This window comes from Berghia stephanieae, chromosome 1 (genome assembly GCF_034508935.2).
Source record: "Berghia stephanieae isolate SIO BIC M18660-M18661 chromosome 1, UCSD_Bste_1.3, whole genome shotgun sequence".
NCBI classification, from domain to species: Eukaryota; Metazoa; Mollusca; class Gastropoda; order Nudibranchia; family Aeolidiidae; genus Berghia; species Berghia stephanieae.
Genome location: NC_088360.1, coordinates 51,870,862 through 51,893,344, shown reverse-complemented (window position 1 = coordinate 51,893,344; position 22,483 = coordinate 51,870,862). Strand labels below are relative to the sequence as shown.

The 22,483-nt window shown below is 33.8% G+C and overlaps 1 protein-coding gene across 2 annotated transcripts in view; it reads right to left on the bottom strand.

The window, feature by feature from the left end:
- Nucleotides 1-3,599: 3,599 nt before the first annotated feature.
- Nucleotides 3,600-22,483, bottom strand: part of LOC144977271 (vam6/Vps39-like protein) — a 60,236-nt gene continuing 41,352 nt past the window's right edge. For both annotated transcript variants that reach the window (XM_078922308.1, XM_078922317.1), the window contains 2 exons: nucleotides 11,959-12,050; nucleotides 3,600-11,189 (listed from right to left, as the gene is read on the bottom strand). In XM_078922308.1, coding sequence (XP_078778434.1) covers nucleotides 11,117-11,189; nucleotides 11,959-12,050 — 165 coding nt within the window. In that variant the 3' untranslated portion in view covers nucleotides 3,600-11,116. The remainder of the gene's footprint in view (nucleotides 11,190-11,958; nucleotides 12,051-22,483) is intronic.

Below are 22,483 nucleotides of genomic sequence, written 5' to 3'. Positions count from 1 at the left end.
GATACACTAGAGCAAAGTGCTTTTTGTCCAATCTAACATTATTATTATTATTATTATTATTATTATTATTATTATTATTATTATTGTTATTATTATTATTATTGATTATTATTATTATTATTATTATTATTATTATTATATTATTATTATTATTATTATTATTATTATTATTATTATTATTATTATTATTATTATTATTATTATTATTATTATTATTCGCGTAGTTAAACCACGCTTCGCCGCTTTTAGGTAATTGTATTGGCTAAGAAAATGGAAATGGTAAACAACGTATATAGTCAGCTAGAAATATTTAGAAAGGAGTACTAATAACACTCTGTTTCACAGGCGCCTCATAAAAAGGAAGATAGAGAGAATAATAACTTAATATTATCCGGAGGCACCAATCACATAGTGTGTTTTTCTTTTTTTTTTTCTTTTCTTTTTTTTTTTTTTTTAGTGTTATACGGCGCAACGTGCAGGGCAGGCGCCGGTCAAGCAGAAGCTCCGACAGGGGGAAGTGGGGCTGGACTGGGAACCCATAGAAAGCCAGCATCCAGCATCACATTATGGAATCCTCGGAGAAAATGAAATAGGGAAGGGCCAAGTAACCGCAAGAGGCATAACACGGGGGCTGAACTGATGGAGAAGGACTTGGAGAGGGCATGCCAAAATCGTATCTGATTGAAAGGTGTCGTTGATGGTCTATGCTCCTGGAAGAGCGAAGGACTAAGAAAGTTTTACGCCGTTTACACCACTGACTTTTATGCCATTTCAGTAACAAGAAGGCTGATAGGACAGCAAAAAATGAGTCTATATTCAATATAAAGCACATCAAACAAACAAACAAACAAAAAATATAACAAAGGGGACTGGATTAAATCGGGAACAGCGGTAGATCCCAAGAGCTTGTTTTTGTTTTTGTTTTTAAGGGTTTTACGGCGCTTGCAACACATTCAAGCTATATCAGTATCAGCGCCAGTAAAAAGGAAGAAAATGGGAAATAATAATAATATATCTTTATTGTCCCCCAAAAAGTGGCAATTTGTCATTTGGTTACACATTTATAACAATACAATATTGACATAGACACACTCACACAAGATGCACATTAGTAACATAGTAGTTATCGTAAAAAATAAAATAAAATTGAAAAACGGCATCAACAACATCATCATCATCATCATCATCATCATCATCATCATCATCATCATCACAACAACTTTCCTAATATTTTCGTTACAATCCTTCACTTTCACCATTCCCCTATAACACCGTTCACCATCTTCATCATACTCCATATTATATTATTCCTGTAACAAGCTATGAGAGGGAAAGCCTGTGGTCCTCTCTCTCTCTCTCTCTCTTCTCTCTCTCTCTCTCTCTCTCTCTCTCTCTCTCTTAAGTTATTGAATTACAATTAAATCACCCAAGAGAAAGTAAGACAAAGGGGAACTGGGAACAAATAGGGATCAGATGTAGATTCCAAGAGCATACTCCCAATGTACTTAGCTTGAGATCAACTATAAGTTTAATCCGGACACAAGCACAAAATCCAACAAAGAGGAATGCACTCAAATGCTTACATTATACATTCAAAATAACAAATATAATAATACTATGCATTTGACTGTTTCCATCCCAGCCAGGGCCAGGACAAAACCAAGTAATCTCATTACAAGACAAAGACAGAAAGCATGTTGGAAAACAGATATAAGGGGATAGAAGACACAGTATGTACCTCCCTGCCCACTATGGGAGGTCAGGGACCCCACCCAGGATCCCAAGAGCGAACTATCAATATGCTTAATTTGATATTGCCTAAAAGCCTCATCCAGACACAAGCACAGAACCCGACCAAGAGGTATACACTTAGATGGTTACAAAATACTACACTCAACACACACACACACACACACACACAAAGAGAATACAGATAGAAATTTACAAAGAAAAAACCCCCCTCTCCCAACTTATAATACATATTTGACCGTTTCTCTCTCAGTCAGATACTCCGGCCAGGATCAGGACAAAATTAACTTATTTCATTCCAAAACAAAGACAAAAAGCAACTAGGGAATGGACAACATATAAAGGGGGATAGAAGACACAACAAGAGTAATAACTACGCCCACAATGGGAGGTCAAAAGACCAAACCCCAACAATCAATAATAGTCCTGTGCGGCCATCTGAAGTCAAACGCAGATGCCGGCATCAGATCCTTGCCAAATTGGAGACCTTCAGGCTTCAGGTGTTCTCTAGGACTTAAAAAGAACAATTCACACACCGATAATTGAAGGTGAAATTTTTTTTTCACAGAACACACGCCCTGACCGCCTTCCCCATTTACAACGACCCCAGCTGGGGTCTAAGCAAAGCGGAGCCACCTCATTCCCAGTGATGTTTTTGTTGCTGTTTTGTTTGTTTTAAAGATTTTTACGGCGCTTGTGATACTTTTAGATCATTTAAATTTCATCTCCAGTAAAAAGTAAGAAGATGGGGTTGTCAAAAAATTATAAATTTATGATCAAAAGGACTCGAGAAAAAGCAAGGCAAAGGGAATTGGTAGTTTTTTGTTTTTATTTTAAAGGGTTTTACGGCGCCTGCAACACATTAAGGTCATATCAGCGCCAGTAAAATGGAAGAAAATGGGATAGTAAAAAGTTCTAGAATTACAATCAAAGAACAAAAGAAAAGGTAAGACAAAGGGGAATTGGTTCAAATAGGGAACAGATGTAGATTCGAAGAGCACACCGTCAAAGTACTTAGTTTGAGATCACCTAAAAGTCTCATCCAAACACAAGCACAGGTCCCAACTTAGAGGAATACTCTCAAATGTTTACAAATCATATAATATAATATGTTAACTAAACATAATACAATGCATAACAGAGAGATGATTTACAAGGAAAAAAATATCATCTTCCAAAACTATAACTATACATTCGACTGTTTCCCTCCCAGCCAAGGCCAGGACAAAACCAAGTAATCTCATTCCAAGACAACGACAGGAAACAATTGGAAAACGGGTTGGGGGGATAGAATACACAGCATGTACCTTCCTGCCCACTATGGGAGGTCAGGATCCCCATCCAGAAAGGGGATTGGTACAAATAGGAACAGAAGTAGTTTCCAATGACAAACTATTTCTATTCAAGGACAAGAAATCAAAAGAAATGTACAATAGATAATAGGATTGAAGACCATGAGTCACATGGGCATTCGTGTGGCGCAATATCCACTAAAAATGATCAAAGCGCTCCACAAGAGGTCCTTTGCCAACGGCAATACTTACAATTCAGGAAGATAAGACATCTACGAGGCGATATTACATTTTCCGACAGAGACAACATTGTAAACGGCCCATGTACTCATTGTACACCTCAATATGGTGAGAGGTGAGTAAAGAACCTTTCTCAAGGACTCAACCATGCGCCGCTCAGAGCGGGACTCAAACCCAGGACTTACCAGTTCATGGGCGAGGGTCAGACCTCACAACCCGAACCCAACCATACCTTTGGTAACCTTTCTCACGGCAACTCAACTCCCCAAGTGATATTATTACGTCTATAATATAATAATAATAACGCATGAAAATCTCTTTGTGCATATTTGTATTTGCATTTAATTCATGATAATTATTTAAAAAACAGCACATCATGTAAAAGTTGGACAATCTTTACAAATATGTATGCAATAATGTTTATTTTGTTTTCTCAACACAGCACCCACTTTCCATGATAATTCAACTTGAGAGGACTCAATAAGATCTTAGGAACAAATGACAATAATAATAACAAATATATTATACTTCGTGCTTTTTTCATTCTTTTTAAAGCATGCCATTACACTTTAAGGAAAGATCAATTTTTTAAACCAGTTAACTACCGTATTCTGGAAAAACTTGTATTTAAATATTTGACCAGAAAACTCGTCCTTCAAATATCAGCGGCACTAAAAAGGATGAAAATTGGATAGTAAAAACATTCTGGATGTACAATTTAAAGGATTTGAGGAAAAAGTAAGACAAGGGGAATGGTACAAATAGGGAATAGATGTAGATTCCATGGTTTGATATTAGTTTGAGATTACCAAAATGTTTCACCCAGACACCAGCACAAGATTCCACTAAGAGGAATACACTCAAATGTTTACAAATTATATGTTAAAAATAAAAAAAATAACAGTACATAACAGAGAGATGATTTACAATGAAACAAATATCATCTCCCAAAACTATAACAATACATTCAACTGTTTCCCTCCCAGCCAAGGACTCCGGCCAATGTCAGGACAAGACTTAGTAATCTCATTACAAGACAACGATAAAGCAATTGGAAAACAGATACAGGATGATAGAAGATAGAGCATGTACCTACCTGCCCACTATCTTTGAAAAAACTTTCAAACCTGGGACTTCGCAAAGTCATTTAAAATCGATCGATAGTTGAAGGACGTGTTTTCTGGCCAATTTTTTAAATACGAGTTTTTCCAGTCAACTGTTAACTAGTTAAAGTGTATGTAGTGTAATATGCATGAATGTGAGAGTCATTGCCATCATAACAAGAAGATTTGATTTGGCACCAGCTATAGGTCAAGCCTTAAAGGGCGTAAATAGCAATCAATTAAAATCTATTATTACTGTTTTTCTAATTGCTGATTCTTCTGCTGCTGCTGTTGTTGTTGTTGCTGCTGCTGATTAGTTTTGTCTTTGCATTAACAAAAAAAAATCAAAAACAAAGATCATTAATGACACATCGACTGTGTATATATTACATCCAGCACTAAATAAAACTTACAAACAAAAAAAAAAACATATAAAAAACCCAAAACAAAGCAAAACAATAACAACAACAACATCAACAACAACAAACGATACAATAAAATATATAACTAAAATATCTAAAGGAAATAATCACATAGTAAGACTACAATCATGTGTTCAAGATTATTATTCTACTTGTTCTTTAATCATAACCATCCCATTCATCAGGAGATTGGTGTCTCTTGTTGCCCATTCAACTCCAAAAGAATGCAGCGATGAAGATATTTGTTTGTTTGTTTGTTTTTAAGGGATTTACGGCGCTTGCAACACAATTAGGTCACATCAGCGCCTTTAAAAAGGAAGAAAACAGGATAGTGAAGACATTCTAGATGTACAGTTAAATGGACTTGAAAAAAAAAAGTAAGACAAAGGGGAATGGTTCAGATAGGGAACAGATGTAGATTCCAAGAGAACACTATCAGTGTACTTAGTTTGAGATCACCTAAAAGTCTCACCCGGACACAAACACAAGATCCCAATAAAAGGAATACACTCAAATGTTTATAAATCATTTGTTAAAAATGAAAAAAAAAAAAAAAAAAAAAAAGAACAGTGCATAACAGAGAGATGGTTTACAAGGAAAATAATATCATCTCCCAAAATTTACAAGGAAAATAATATCATCTCCCAAACTAACTATACATTTGACCGTTTCCCTCCAAGCTAGTTTCCAGCCAGGGCCAGGACAAAACCACGTAATTTCATTCCAGGGCAAAGACAGACAGCATGTTGGAAAACTTATAGGGGGATAGAAGACACAGTAAGTACCTCCCTGCCCACTATGGGAGGTCAGGAACCCACCCCAGATGAAGATATTTGAAGTCTGTTAAAACAATTGCAAATGATATTTTAAAAAAAGGTTTTAAAGACCAACAAACTAAAATAGCACCAAAATAGTCTAAGTTTGTTTGAATTTAGTACCTTAACAGCCATACCAGTGTTAGAAAAAGTGGCCATGCATTGGACGGTCAAAAGAATTCAACCAAGAAAAACGACAAATGGGGAGTAGTTCAGACAGGGAGCAGAATAATCCTTATTTGATGCTACAAAACCACAGAAACATAGAATCATAAACAGAAGGGACATACTAAAATACGACACATAAATATATTTTCAAAACACAGTCATCCGTCCAGGGAATAAGCAGATAATTCAGTTAAAGGCTGTTTTTCATACGCTTTTAAATGTAGTTTAAAGGTAGCAACATAGATCTAGAAAACCTTGCAACTGTACAACTTGATTCTATACTATCCTGCCAGTCCAATCTAAGCTCTCCATTATCCTCATGAAGTAATAATGGAAGGATACTTACGTGAATGTATTAGGCAGATACGAAACAACTGTGAAAATTGAATATGAAATTTATCAGGTTGTCGGGTGACAATTTCAAATTGAGTTCAAGTTCAAGTCCATTAGATGGGAGAGGCACACTGAGTCCATTACCCTATATTTCATACAAACCACTTAGATTAAGTTAAAATTAATTTTTTTTCAAAATGTTTGTTTTCCAGTTTCAAAGTACTACATACTCATTACACATCTAGGCAATTTATCTAAAGAGCAAACAATTTGTTTTTGTTTTTTTTTTTAAATTAGAACAACTGTGGCACATTTAGGTAATTTGACGGCCGGTATAAAGAAAGATAATGAAAAATCTCAATATCATATGTCTTGGTTTACAAACACACAAGAAAAATGAGACAAGAAAGCTCGTTCAGACAAAGAACAAAACATAATTTCTTAGAGCAATCTATCCTTTTGTTTATCTTTAAACCATCCATACATTTTTAATTTTTAAGATTCTTATGCTTTATAGAAATTGAGTATTATTCTCCCAAATTGATTGAAACTGATTATGTTGACTAAATGTGTATGTAGAACATTTTGTTTAATTTAGATACTTGTAGCACGCACGTTTGTAAACACATTTCCTTTTCATGGGATGAATAAAGTATTATCTTATCTTATCTTATGTGTCCCATCCAGACACCAGCACAGGATCCCACTCATCCAAGCTCCATAAAAACTAAGACAAAAGGATTGGATTAAATAATGAACAGTTCAAAATAGTTACGAGTCATACAATTAGGTCAACCCCGCCATTACATGAATTGATGAATGTTATGTTGCCACATGCATGTTTGCCTCGGAGTTTGATGTTGCCCTTATGTTACAAATCATGTAGTAATTTAACAAATTAATTGTTAGTATCTCATGCAAAATAATTCAATAAGCGCCATTCAGAATTGGTAGAAATATGACTGCAATGTTATGAATGACATATTTCAAAAATATCTTTTCATTCCAAAGTAACTTCAATTTGTGATAAAACAACTCCACATCTTCTTAAAATGAAAGTAAAAAATCCTATACAAATCAAAATACAATCAGACTATGAAGAGGGATCTTACCAAAACAAACTAAACAAATAAAACAAACATTAAAAATCTGAAAACTTTATAATTCCAAACAAATGAATAAATTTAAATAAAATGATGAACATGGGGGACATGATATGGACAATGAAATTCAATTAAAATACATTCAAACTCTAAATCACATAATATAAGTATATTGTCAGTAGCTAGTCATGACACATCAGAACCTATCGCAGAACATGCTGAAAAGTTCAGAGTTATAAGCTTAAACACACAAACACACACACAAACACACACACAAGGTCCCTTTACTTGTGAACAGCCATGCCAAGTATTTCTCTGCTGTCTGTTTGGATTTTGGATTTTAAGTGATTTATTAATGTTGTTATTATTGGCTGATGACGGGTTTTGAGCCCAAAACGTTCTGTGTTTGGTATTTTGTTCCTTTTCCAAGGTGTTATATTCATTTCAATTCACTACTCTCACTGCTCCTTTGGTGAATAAAGTTAACCAATGAAAGTTCGAATGAGCAATTGATGCTCATACCCATTTCAACAGTTTTCCTCAAAGAAAATACATGAAAGTTGAACCAATGTAGATGGAAGACATTGTTTTGTATATATAAAGGATTGAAGTAGGTTGATTTTGAAATGTACATGAAAAGGTGTTTATGAAGCAGTGCCAGAGAATGCTGAAAGAAAATTACAAGAACAAATCATCAAAAATAAACCCCCAAATAATCAGCCTGCCTTGACGACGGGTCGAACTTCTGAATATCGGTATTTTGTCTTTGTCTGGCATGGCTTCATACATACCATTTCAGACTTTTATTATAGTTGGTTTTATTTGTTGATGGCCGGGCCAAATTAAGGGTGAACAACGAAAGCATCATTTGTGTGTGCAGTGTGCAATTTGTCTCATCTGATTTATAATATGTCCTGATTTTTATTCATTTGTGAGTATGGCATCTTTTAGTAATGTTTACATTTTAGCGTATTATTCTTTGTATTGCTTAACAAAATATGTTGGAAATATTAAAGAAAAATATAACATTAAAAATATGAAGAAAAATCTTAATTTTACAACACCCTTTTCAATTTTCACAAACACTTCAACATTAGTTCTCTATTAAACAGGCACACTGCACTACTCTTGTAAATAAAATTATAACAAACTTTCATTTCATATATTTTAAATTGCTGATGGAGCACCTTTTTAATTATAGCGCACTAGCCATCCTTTCATTACTCGCAACAATATACTCATTAACACATTTACACTAACTTAAAATGGTGACACATTTGGTGAAGCCGATACTAGAAAGTTCTAATGATTAGAGGTAAGAAACTTTAATTTTCTACAGTTTAAGAAGCTGCAACTGAATTGAATCACCTCAATAAAGACATTTCGTGGGTGTTTGACTTGTGTGCATGAGAGACGATTTTGAGAAAACTGTTTTTAAAACATTACTGCTTCTGCAATAACACTGGTCATGTACGAGGACTCTTTCAGAAATAACCGAAAAATGCCCATTGCTCAGCAACCAGTGGAGATTTTTTAATTCTGTAAACGACATGATATTCCTTATTTCCTTACGGATATTCCCAGAAATTATGAAGTGCATCATTTTTCATTTTTAATTTATAAGCCGTACACAAGTCTATCACTGGTGTAATTTGTTTGAAGCCGGCCATTCCGACTTGACAGACAGGGAAGGGAGAGGGCGTTCGATAACTGCGACGTCAGAAGACAATGTGAAGCAAGTTGATGAGCTTATTCATCAAGACAGGAGGTTGAAACTTCATGAAATCGCAAGCAGTCTTGAAATTTCGGAAACTTCTGCCCATAGAATTGTATTTGATGAACTTGGCTACAGAAAAGTCAGCGCAAGATGGGTTCCTAAGCAATTGACAGACAATCATAAAGAACAAAGATTGGACATCTGCAGGGAACTTTTGAGAAGAAGCAAGAGCTCACGCAGGGTTCACGGGCATACTGCCAACGCCGGCGGAGACTTTCTAGGGTACGATGTGACTTTTCTTGACAGCATAGTCACCGGTGATGAGACTTGGTTGCACCATTGCACCCCAGAAACAAAGCAAGATTCGATGACATGAAAACATCCATCCTCACCTGTCGTGAAGAAATTCAAAGTCATGCGGTCAGCAAAGAAAATAATGGGAACTGTTTTCTGGGACAGTCGTGGTGTTATTCTGATCGAAACCTTACAACCTGGAGAAACAATCAATGCTGCAAGGTACTGCCAAACTCTTGACAAGCTTAGGGAGGCCATTCGCAGAAAGCGCCCAGGGCAGTTGACCAACTGGGTCATTTTGCAACACGACAACGCTACACCCCACACAGCACGAGTGACGCAAGGTTGGCTAGAGAAATATTGATGGGAGATTTTGCCACACCCACCACACAGTCCAGACCTCGCACCATCTGATTATCACCTCTTTGGGCCACTGAAACGTGAGCTGGCAGGAAAGCGCTTTGATGTCGATGAAGAGCTTGTTGACCATGTGCGGAAATGGCTACAAAACCTTGACGGAAATTTCTTCCGAGAGGGTATCTAATCCATGGTGCGGCGTTGGAAGAAGTGTGTCGACAGACTTGGCTGTTACGTAGTTAAATGAAGGACGAGTCAAGGTATGAACACGTGCAAGAATTTTGTTGATAGCATAAAAACGCGGATTTTACAGGCATTTTTCGGTTAATTATGAAAGAGCCCTCGTATGTTTACATCACATGACTATTCCTGCCAAATAAAGAGATTATAGTAAGTCTCCGTTGGTGACAAAGAGTAGGGTAGGGGTTTGGCTTGAACATAAGCTAAAAATAATTTGACCACACATGGTGCTTGCATGGTTATAGTCAGACACCTTCGACAATGATTTATTGATATTCAATTCTTATCATCCTGTTAACCATGACGCATTACCAGATTGAAGAGATGGGCCTCATTTTAACCAATTAACTGCCATACTCTGGAAAGACACGTATCTGACAATTTGGCCAGAAAACTCGTTCTTCAAATATCGATTGATTTATAAATGGCAAAAACTTTCTAACCTGAGACCTCGCAGAGTTATTGCCAAGATGAGAGTTATTCAAATCGATCAATATTTGTAAGACGAGTTTTCTGGCCAAATCTTTAGACATGAGTCTTTCTTGAGTATGGCGGTTAGCTAGTTAAGTGACAATGATAAATTATATTGTTGGATAAAGGTAAGCATAAAACATTTACAGAATGTAGTGTACCCTGAAGGTTGAAAGACAAGTATATATAAGGCTACTGGCATGATGATATAATATGATAATTGCTTTATGGTTAAGAATACAATACACCACAGACATAACTAGGTGAGCAACAGTCCCCATGCAACATCAATAATATTCAAATTTTATTTCTCATATTGTCACAACGCTAAGCAGTAATTAACAAAATTTTACAACTATTACTTTTCATGTATCTGCCTCTTGCCTACCGTTTGCTATGAGATTTTATTACAAAGGCAGACAAAACTGGTCGGTAACATCAATCTCAGAGTCACAGGGAATTCATTGCATCTTAATAGAATCTAGAGAGATTTTCCTATTCTACATATCACGCTAACTGCTTAAATCTGCATCAGATTATTTTTCACTCTGATACCTTGGAAGTAGATGTTTGACGTTTTGCTTTCGTTTTTTTTCATACACAAACTCACTAGGACTTAAAGAAAAGTCTTATGAATTTTCTTAAACTGAAATTTTATATAAGCTTCAATCAGCTTCGACCAGAGGATTATATAAGAAATCTCTCTAACACAAGTTATGTGTGAGGTGAACTGTATCCCATTGAGAGGGAGTTTGGATTAACTTGAATGAAAATGTTGATCGTTGAACTTTGAATCTCCAGGTTGTGCTTTATCAGTTGGCCTCTTTCGACTTCTTGAAGCAGGAAAAATGAACCAGATTGCCATTTGGGTAACGACAAAACACACTGTTGGATAAATAAACAGAATATATAATAAGATACCACAAACAAAATAAAAAAAAATTATTGCAAAAATAGTCATAGCTGAAGTAAAGAAATTCCTTTTTTTTCTTTCTTTTCCTCTTCACATTTCTTGTGGTGTTCTTTGTCAATATTATAACGTAGATATCCAGTATAAAACCATGTTGCAACACATTTTTTCTGTATTCCATACCATTATTTATTTCGACTCCTGCTTTTCCAAGTTTTTAAATCTATTATTTCAATATTTTTTCTCCTTCACGAATTTGCATGAATATAAATTATAATAAAAACATAATCAAATAAATACACTGATTAAGCAAATATAAAACCCCACAACCCCCCCCCCCCCCCCCCCCCCCCCCCCCCCCCCCCCCCCCAAAAAAAAAAATAAAAATAAAAAAATTAAAAAAATAATAAAAAAGCCTAAAAAAAACCTCAGCAAAACAACAAACATAACAAAAATGGTAACAAGTTCCGTTAGGCAAAACTGGTAGTTTTTCGATGACAAAATTGTTGTGCAGTATCATTACTGATCCCTGCTGACCACCCTTACTTAACCAAGACATTAATCTGCTCCTTGCAGTTGACACTTGCACTTCATGAGAGGAAAATCAAAATTAAAAACTACAAATTGAGATTTAACACCCCAAAAAAAAAAAAGAAGAAGACGAAAATACACATTTATTTTCATCATATAGAATCATATATTATTGTTGACGATATACAGGGAAAAGTAATGATGATTTCTTACCTCTGTCCAATTCTTTTCTTACAGTATCTACACACTTCCTCCTCTGTAATGTTCACCCTTACAGCCTGTCTTTCTATTAGCTGACCCGTTACCTGCAATGCAAAATACAAATGAAATGAAATAAATAAATAAATAAATGAATACATAAATAAACGAATGAATACATAAATTAATATTTATATATCATAATACAAATAATGAACAAATAAATACACCTGTGTTTTTGTCCTGCATGCGTGAGAATACTGATGAGATCATTCATAAATAATTATGTTAGTAAAATGATAATCGTTAGTTATTAGACATCCAATCATAAATTGTGTGTTACTGAGCTGCCCCAGTGACTTCGTTTCCAAATATGTAGGAATTTATCATACTTCATCATCACAAACCGTGATTTTATATTACCTATAGTATGTATTTTCTAAAATAATCTTTATCGCGTAACCTACTTGTTTTACCGGTGTTTGACGCAATCAATCCAGAAAAAAGTGTGTGGTTGTAGTTGTTTTATTATTATTATTATTATTTGTTATTATTATTATTTATTATTATTATTATTTTTTTGTATTATTTTTTTTGTATTTTTTTTATTATTTTAGTTATTTTTTATTATTATTATTATTATTATTATTATTTATTATTGTTATTATTATTATAATATTTTTTTGGGTTTATTTTTGCAATTAATTAATTAATTATTTTTCTGTGTGTTTTTGTTTTTGTTCTCGTTTAACAATAAGTCATGTAGTTGAGTGTAAAGTATAGCTAGCTATCAATACGATGCATTGATTGGCGAGAGTAAAAACATTCGAAAGAAACATGAGAAATCAATAAAGAATAGAGAACATGTGAAGAAAAGAAAAATAAACAAACAAAAAAAAAACCCAAAACAAACAAAAACTAACGGCACTTGCATCTCATAAATTCTTAATCACATCCAGCGATTAGAAAATAAAAAATAAAAAGATTTTAAGCATCTTTAAGGGAAGTTATCAATGCAAGTTTGTGGATGAAAATACAGTGTGATATTTAAACAAATCAATGCAATGAGAGAGAGAGAGAGAGAGAGAGAGAGAGAGAGAGAGATAGAGAGAGATAGAGAGAGAGATAGAGAGAGATAGAGAGAGAGATAGAGAGAGAGAGAGAAAGAGAGAGAGAGAGAGAGAGAGAGAGAGAGAGAGGGGGGGGGGGGTAAAGAACTGTCTACATCTATCAGCATGTATCAATTATTTGTCATGAGCCGTCCCCTGGGCATTACAGACCTGACTGATACGTTGTCAGATCATTAGCAAATGATCCTATGCATACCAATGTATTATCACCGTAAGCTAATCATTATACAATAATGATGCCAAAGAATTGGCTGAATCAATAGGCGCTTGTGCTATAAATGCCTTATCGTGTCGCCGCCGCTATGGACTGTCACGTCTCTTTTGCATCGTTTAAAAAAAGATATAGGTACTGCATAAAACCCAAAGACTAACTTGCAATATACTGCATAAGGTCGTGTATTGAGTAGTGTAAAGAACAGCCAAAAGTGATCCACCGTTTCTATCTGGTTATATGTCGGGGTGAAGCAATTCGTGCCGAAAATTAAATTTATAGTTAAAACCATCAGAAATGCCTTCATTATTTTTTGTTTAAATTTAAGAGACTCATTTTCATTCTCCTCAATATATGAGACTGAGTCAAATAGTAATGGGACACATCTCCTACTGAGTTCATTTATTTTCCATGTGACGTCATATTTGGCTCAATTGAACCTAGACATGTATACTCTTTAAACCAAAAGTTGAACAATTTATTTCCGTCATATTTTGACAGAGTTATGGCAGTTCAGAATGGTTGCCTCCATGGATGTCCGGCAGAGACAAAGAGATGTCATTGAATTTCTTGTTTTCGAAGAAGGAAACTCGAGTACGCCATGGGAAAGTTTCTAAAACTCAGACATTCGACTTTCATCTTTTTGGTCCACTCAAGGAGGCAATGAAGGAACATCGCTTTGAAAATGTTGAAGAAGCCAAGACAGAAGTGATAAACTGGCGAAGTTCAGCCAACCCAGTAATTTATATATATATATATATATATATATATATATATATATATATATATATATATATATTATATATATATATATATATATATATATATATATATATATATAATTTCATGCCCGTGGAAAAGTGCAACAACTTAATCTTGAATGACAAATATTATTACTATTAGAATGTCTTGAATATGAAAGCAATCAGACCCCCCTCCCCTTCCCCATTCTCCTACGCTTATTTTTAATCCGCCTCGAATAATGCAATGATAAAAGATTTTTTTGTCTCACCTCAAGTGATTTATTCCCCGTTTCAATTGAATTCAGTTTCAATGTTACCTAAATTTCACCACACCCAATCCCGTAATCAATTATATGTATTTCTGGGTATGTACTTTATAAAGGTAAAACGGATGGAAGCCTTAATATAAAACCGATCTCTCTATTATCATTTCATTCATACCCCCCCCCCCCCCCCCCCGCTCTCTCTCTCTCTCTCTCTCTCTCTCTCTCTCTCTAACTCTCTCTCTCTCTCTCTCCCTTTTCTCTTTTCTGATTATAAATAGACAGAAGCCAATTTAAACAATAATCTCTCCCCCCCCCCCCATCTCTCTCTATCTACCTAACTGTCTATCTCTCTGTGCGTGTGTGTCTGTCTGTATGTGTGTGTTATAGACACCTTCCCTACATGCTTACCTACTTACTGACCTTCCTATCACCATATGTTCCTGCCTGTCTACCTACCCATCTGGTCAAAAGTCGATTAACCTCTGGTACACCAACATCATAAATTGAGTGGCTCACTGCCACTGTAGGAATAATGTAATGTGGAAGACAACAGCAGTTGCACAGCGTGGACTTAAGTTGTCACGTTAAGGGCATTAGGGATGGTCAGGAACATATGCTGTGTGAAGGTGCACATCTATATTCCCTCGATATGTTGTCTGTTACATGTGTGGATAAATGGGTTTAGATTTGCAGATTCTACAGCAAAAATAAAATTATTTATGGATCAGACCTCGTAGATATCGAGGAAATATGAATGTGCATTTAGGAATATTCACGTAAAATTTTCTTTAGCTGTTTGTTTATCCTCTGTGACAAGACATGGAGGTTAAATGGTTTGTTTTTTTCTGTTGTCATCGAAAGTTTATTAGGTGAAGTATTCCTTCATTGAAAGCACAGACGAATGTGTCTTTACATACCGCGCGAATAGGAGTGATTACTTTTATTATTATTATAATTATTGTTATTATTATTATTATTATTATTATTATTATTATTATTATTATTATTATTATTATTATTATTATTATTATTAAAATTATTACTATTACTACTATTATTATTACTATTATTATCATTATACTCATCATCATCAACAATAATAATAATAATAATAATAATAATAATAATAATAATAATATAATAATAATAATAATAATAATATATAATAATAAATTATTATTATTAATAATTATTATTATTATTATGTATTATTATTATTATTTATTATTATTATTATTATTATTATTATTATTATTATTATTATTATTATTATTATTATTATATTATTATTATTATTATTATTATATTATTATTATTATTATGATATTATTATTATTATTATTATTATTGTTATTATTATTATTATTATTATTATTGTTATTATTATTATTATTATTATTATTATTATTATATTATTATTACATTGGCCGCGCTCTTGTGTTTCAATAAGCATACTTAATGAATCTCGAATAGTAATCTTCCAATATTAGACGTTTAAATGTAAAATCTATTTATCAAGCCAACAATCGCCTGTCCTTACTTACAATACGCTTGATATCAGTAGTTGATAATGTACCAAAACAAAACAATATGTATGATGATTAAAAAGGTTTAAATATTGAGAGTCACGCGTGGGGAACCAACTGAAACAACATCAACCAATAAATGCAGCAGCTGTTACCTCTATTACAACTGCTCATTCTAAAACCAAAGTTGTGATGTGTACAACGGAAAAAATACAGGCAAAGTTAATATTCTAATTTTAAAAATCGAATGCTATACTATGTTAGATCTTATAGAACCATGTTTTCATCTCACGTGTGCAAGTCAGAGTAGGACATAAACAGTATTGCCTCCGTGTACTTATTTGCTGGTCTGGTAGCCCAAATTATAATAGTCCCATTGTTGTAATGGAAATACACACACACCAGCACAAAACATTGTCCATTATGTATTGTTAAATCAAGTCCATCATTGCATTCGGCTATCAGACCTGCTAAAAGGTGTACATATATTATAACGTGTATATATTAAGATATTTAATGATTCCCAGTTATATAAGTGCAAAAGTTTCGTCGCCACTCTAGTTGAGTGCAAAGTTTTCGTGGTTTAAAAATCACACATTCATCAAGGAGTTCAATGCGCTTTTCCCGAAGACAAAGTCTCAACTTATTTTTTAACCGTACATAGCCATGATTTAAATTCAAACACTATTTATCTAATTTAATTGGGGGGGGGGGGGGGGGTGTTGTCTTACATGAGAGTGAGCGAATTGATATCTCAATAACTAAGCCAGAAAAAGTCGTCATTTTAAAGTTAGAAATAGCGCTTGGTTAACCCATTGTGGGGATATAAAAATAGTAACAATTCACACTATTCCCATTTCAATCTTATCGCGTTCATGTTTTGATAAAGGCGAGTGAATCATTGGACTCTTGACAAGATGAGACTATCTATAGATAGAACGAAGTTGACGTCACTCGGGTCTTTGCTATTGTTTTTTGTCATCCGCGTTTATGACTAATTCCCACTAAGCTTTATTAACCAGACATGGTTACACAGTGATTTGTGTGTTGGTCAGTTATACTTCCAGGTGGCAATGTTGTGAGTTTCTAAGCCAAGGGCATACTATCTATATTATTTCAAAGTGATACTAAGTTGCCAGAAACTGTAGACTGTAAAAAAGGATAAACAAAAATGAATATTCAAATAAGACTAAAATACCAAAATATATAACAAAATCAGAAAAATACAAACTTCCAACATGGTTTCAATTATTTCTTTCACAAAAAAAAAATAAATGTAAAAAATAAAATAAAATCGCGATTTAAAAAAAAAATTGTTTTGTTCTGTTTTTTTTAAATTTAATTTTATTTTTTTCCTTCATTCCAAGGACATATTAGACTTCAAAATTCGAATCAGAGATAACCACATAACTTTGCAAGCTTCAGAACCATTAAAAAAACAAACCCTTACAGAACACGAGCATTATAATAAAAATCAAGAAAACACTTGCAAAACTCAATTTTCCAAATTAGTAGTCAGCCATGAATACTTTTTTCACCCCATCCGGACACAAGAATAAATATCAAGGTAGACCACCCACGTCAATTCACACTGTCCTCAATAGAGACTTAAAACGCCTTCAAAAGAACAAAGTATTAAAATCAAAGGAAGACCTCACGAAACTAGCATCCACAGCAAAAGACCGCGAACAGTGGAAGGAAATGACACGGATGATTAGAGAGGCAGCCGAGGCGTCCCGATCGGATGATTAGGAAGCGAAAGGCCTTAAGTCAGTAAGTCAGTCAGTAGTCAGCTTTGACAAATATGTAGTGAGCATAAGAAAGCAGTAGTCACTCGCAGTCTCACCACAATACAACGCCATGTGTACTAGTCTAAGTGTAAAATCAACATTATTTAAGAAAAAAAAAAAAGAAATACATTTTTAAAAAAAGAAAAAAAAGAAATTAGAGAGTCGTACCGCAGACCAGTAAATTGGTATCGGAAAATCGATTTTTATAATGCGCATCAGTATTCACTGACGGTCAAGTTGTAATTCAAATTTTTTTTCTTGTTGCACTGCAGCACGAAAACTCGTAGTAAATTGGAATATTTCGTAAATTCGTTGCCAGGGCTCAAATTCTAGGAAAATGAAAAATTAGTCAGATGTGGCAAGTCTGAGAAAACACAGCTGATATTGTAATGATCAATTTTGAAAAACAATCGCAGTATATCATTTTTCAAAATTTCTCAGCAAAACTATTTCTATCTCCGTATGTCTGGATCACTTGTTTTCTAACCCCCCACAGTTTGCTACAACTCCCTCCCATATTGACATAATAATTTAGCACATGCTAGTTCCTCTTCTTTCTAATTTAAAAAAAGGATTAAATAAATGAGTGTAACCCATCATAAATACAGATTTTAAAAAAATTAAACCTTTTCTTAATTATTTCTTCCCTTTGTCAACCTTGCATACATCATCTAAGGGCAAGAAGTTATGGTTAATCTGTTGAATTTAGCCACAAATGGGCACATTATAACGTGGAGTGACTTGACACGAATCAATGCCCAGGACAAGACTTGGTGTGCATTAATTACAGGGAGGAGTGGCGGTGCTAATTAAATTGACATTTGTTTTCTTTTGTTCTGCTTCAGTGGGCTTGTGGGACTATAATCTATTTTATTTAACTTAAGTGTTGACTTTATCCAATCACGTGGAATTTACTCAATCAAAAAAAATTCGTCCAATTGAGCTTTTGATGTATTTGTTATAGTTGTTTTTTTTTTTTTTGTTTGTTTTGTTTATTTTCTTAGTGCGTGTATGTATGTGTCTCTTGTGGGTTTGAATGTTTGTTATTTGGGGTGGTAGGAGGCGGCGGTCATTTTCATTTTTTAAAAATAATTTTTTGGATACATTATTAATTCAAAGGAAAAAAGAAGTCCACTCACTGGGTGTGATGATGGGCTGTATAACATTTCTTATTTGCATAATCATATTAAAAGCCTGGTCAATAGTTTTTGTTATAAATTATAAAATAAAGATGAATAGTGAATAAAAGCGCTAGCCGCCATAATTTTCACAATTCAAAGATATATTGTTAATGACTTGTTTGATCATGGAAATGACGTCATCGACTCCTTTGTCTCCCTCCCATAGTGAACAGGTCGCTGGTCACGGCTCATTAAATTGAAGGCCGGGACTGTGACCGGCCGGTAAAGTCCGTCCGTCCAGTGACGAACGCAGTGTATCGAGTGACTTATTATTTGGAGAGTATTATTATTGGAGATTCGATATAATAATTATTTTAAAAACACCTGACTGAAAATCGCTATCAGCTGACGTATACTTATTTGCAGGCCTGATAACCCAAATTATTATGGGCTTATTGTTGTAATGGAAAGACTCTCAAACTAACACAAAATACTGTAAATTACAACTACAACTATGTTAAATATAGCCCATAAAGGCGTTCGGCTATCAAACCTGCAACATGATATGTTTACGTAGCTATCCATATAATCGTGATACGGATTGGCTCCTTTGATGCTGTATGCAATTAACAAACGATCCTTTTGTATTTTGAAGGCTAAGATGCCAGATGCCTACCTGCGATTAGTCTCCTTACTTGACCAGGCGATGAGTGCCGAGTAGCGGAGTGCAGTTTTTAATTTTTAATCTAGATATCTCTGATTTTCCACCTGTATGCTCTATTCGCACGCCTTTGATGACGTCTAACAATGTAGGCTAATTTTTTACACCCATCAATATGGCGATTCACCGAGTATCCATTCAATTGGACCTCCCACATTCACAGACCCTTCCCCTCACGATAGACTACCTCTAGATAGTCGTTTTTCTGTTCACGTAACACAATAAGGAGAGGTTTCTGAAATAAAGTAGAAAAAATTCAATTTTCTTGACCAACGTTTCCGTCACATTGTATTGAGATACTGCCATTTTGAATTTTTTTTTGTCTAAGTCCACTTAAAATTAATAATATATATCGTGTGATTTTTCTTTATTCCCAACTTTTTACAGACCCTTGGGTGAAACAGAAATTGACTTTATTTTTACAAAATGGTTAACCTTTTTCATTATTATTATTATTATTATTATTATTATTATTATTATTATTATTATTATCATTATTATTATTATTATTATCATTATTATTATATTATTATTATTATTATTATTATTATTATTATTATTATTATTATTATTATTATTATTATTATTATCATCGTCATCATTATCATCATCGACCGTCGTCGTCATCGTTATCAACATCATCATCATCATCATCTCAGAAACCTCGTCGTCGTCGTTTTGCTAGACTTATATTATGAGATTTGCATTGAGAACCTGTACACTTTTGAATAGTTGTCTCTGCCATCCAAAAGGTACGTCATTGTATTATTATTCGTACCTTACAGAGAGTTGATTCATTGATTATGTCAAAAACGCGGTGTGATATCCCTGTCGATTGTTCGTGATGACAATGTCATTGAGACCGCCCTTCTATGCATGACAATGTCAACCTTCAGATAATGGTGTGCTAACCTCGCTTGGGCTTACTCTCAAATCTACATATACAAGCACACTTGTTAAAAAAATCGTACCTCTTCTATCTAAAATAATAGATTGAACATTCACAGTGGTTTAAATAATCTTAGAAAAAATATAAACAAAAAAAACAAAAAAACAAGCAATGCACACATTTCAAATAGCCAAAGGTTTATTTAGGTAATGTGGATTAATTGCCTCGGGATTATTTGGGCACTATAACGTTAACGAGACTGAGAAAGATTGTTTTTAAAAAATTGCCATACGGATAGCGACGATAGAAGATACGGATGATAAGAACAATGCAAAACAACAATGAGACCGATCTTTTAGAGAATCATTATAGTTCGTGGGCCAACTTGTCTTGCGAGCAATTTTCAAACGTACAATTCTGGATTTTTTACAGCTCTGGGATGACCCTTTTTAAACGTAGTTTTTTTTAACTTGAAGACCAACGTTTGTATATGATACATATATTATACAAATGTTGATGTTTGAGTTCTGTTAAATGTTGCTGCTGCTGGTGTTGTTGTTGTTGTTGCACTTTCTTTCACTGTTTCAGCTGCAGCCGCTAACAACTACTGTCGCAGCTGCTGCTACTACTGCTACCACAACAACAACAACAACAACAACAACAACAACAACAACAACAACAACAACTACTACTACTACTACTACTACTACTACTACTACTACTACTACTAATAATAATAATAATACTAATATTAATAAAAATAATAATAATACTTCAGTAGCAGTTGCAAAGACAAAATAAATATTAACTACAGTAACTGGAGCAGCAGTAGCATCAGTTGAAGCTAGAGCTGTGACAATAACCAGACATAGATGTTCGGAGGCCCTAGCAAAGTCTACTATCGTCACACCACTATATTATTATCATTATTATAATATACAGCACACAACGTTGCTCTTGCCATTCAAATGCAAATCCATCGAATTGTTGGGCTACAAGGGGTGCCTAGTTTATGAGAATATTCAAACTGACAGTTTAACATTTCAAACAAAACGTAAACAGGTTGTCATCTCAAATGTTTTCATTTCATTCAACGTTTTTTTTTGGGCGAGGGTTTTTTATTAACGAGACTATGCAGCGTTTGACTTCAGGCGGTAGGTCCTTGCTGCTGCTTGAGTTTGATATAGGTCGAGACTCAAAATGATTTGGCTATCGATATCATGCTATTGATAATAATAATAATAATAATAATAATAATAATAATAATAATAATAATAATAATAATAATAATAATAATAATAATAATAATAATAATATAATAATAATTACACAACAACGACAACAACAACAAAATAATAATAATAATAATAATAATAATAATAATAATAATAATAATAATAATAATAATAATAATAATAATAATAATAATAATAATAATAATAATAATAATAATAATAATAATAATAATAATAATAATAATAACAATAATAATAAATATCAAGCAAATACTACACGTTATTCGTTGATTTGTTCTCTACTTCTTGTCTATCTTACCCATTCCCCTCTTCATATCTAGGAAAATATTTTAAAGTAGTCTAATCGTTCAAACATTCAGGTGCATGCAGTACAGCGCAAACTACTTCAAAAATACACTCTTCAGTTTACGAGGTTCCTAAGATTATCTCTATTTAACCCTTTACAGGCGGGACCTATTTTTATGACATCCAACCCTACTGAGTCTTTTTTTTTTTTAAATTTAACAAAGAGAAAAGTAACGGCGCAAGTTGCAATAAAACTCGACTTGCATCGTGGTTTCTGCATTCTTTGTAGAATCGATTTGGTTTACGGTTAAAACCACATTAGTAAAACATAAAATAGTATATGAACATATTTATATGGCACATTTCCACGGATTTATCATATTGCTCAATGCACTTTTAATACTTCATATATTCCCCCAGCAGGCAATATAGAATCGTATTTCTATTTCATATAGTACCGGTCGCATGTTAAGCTTAATTTCTGTATTAATAATTTTACCATATCCGTCACTGCGTATAGTCAGGTACTCATTCACACCTGAGTCGAGCTGGGTAATGTGTATAACGTATCATACCAAACAATGGACACCAGAATTTTTTAC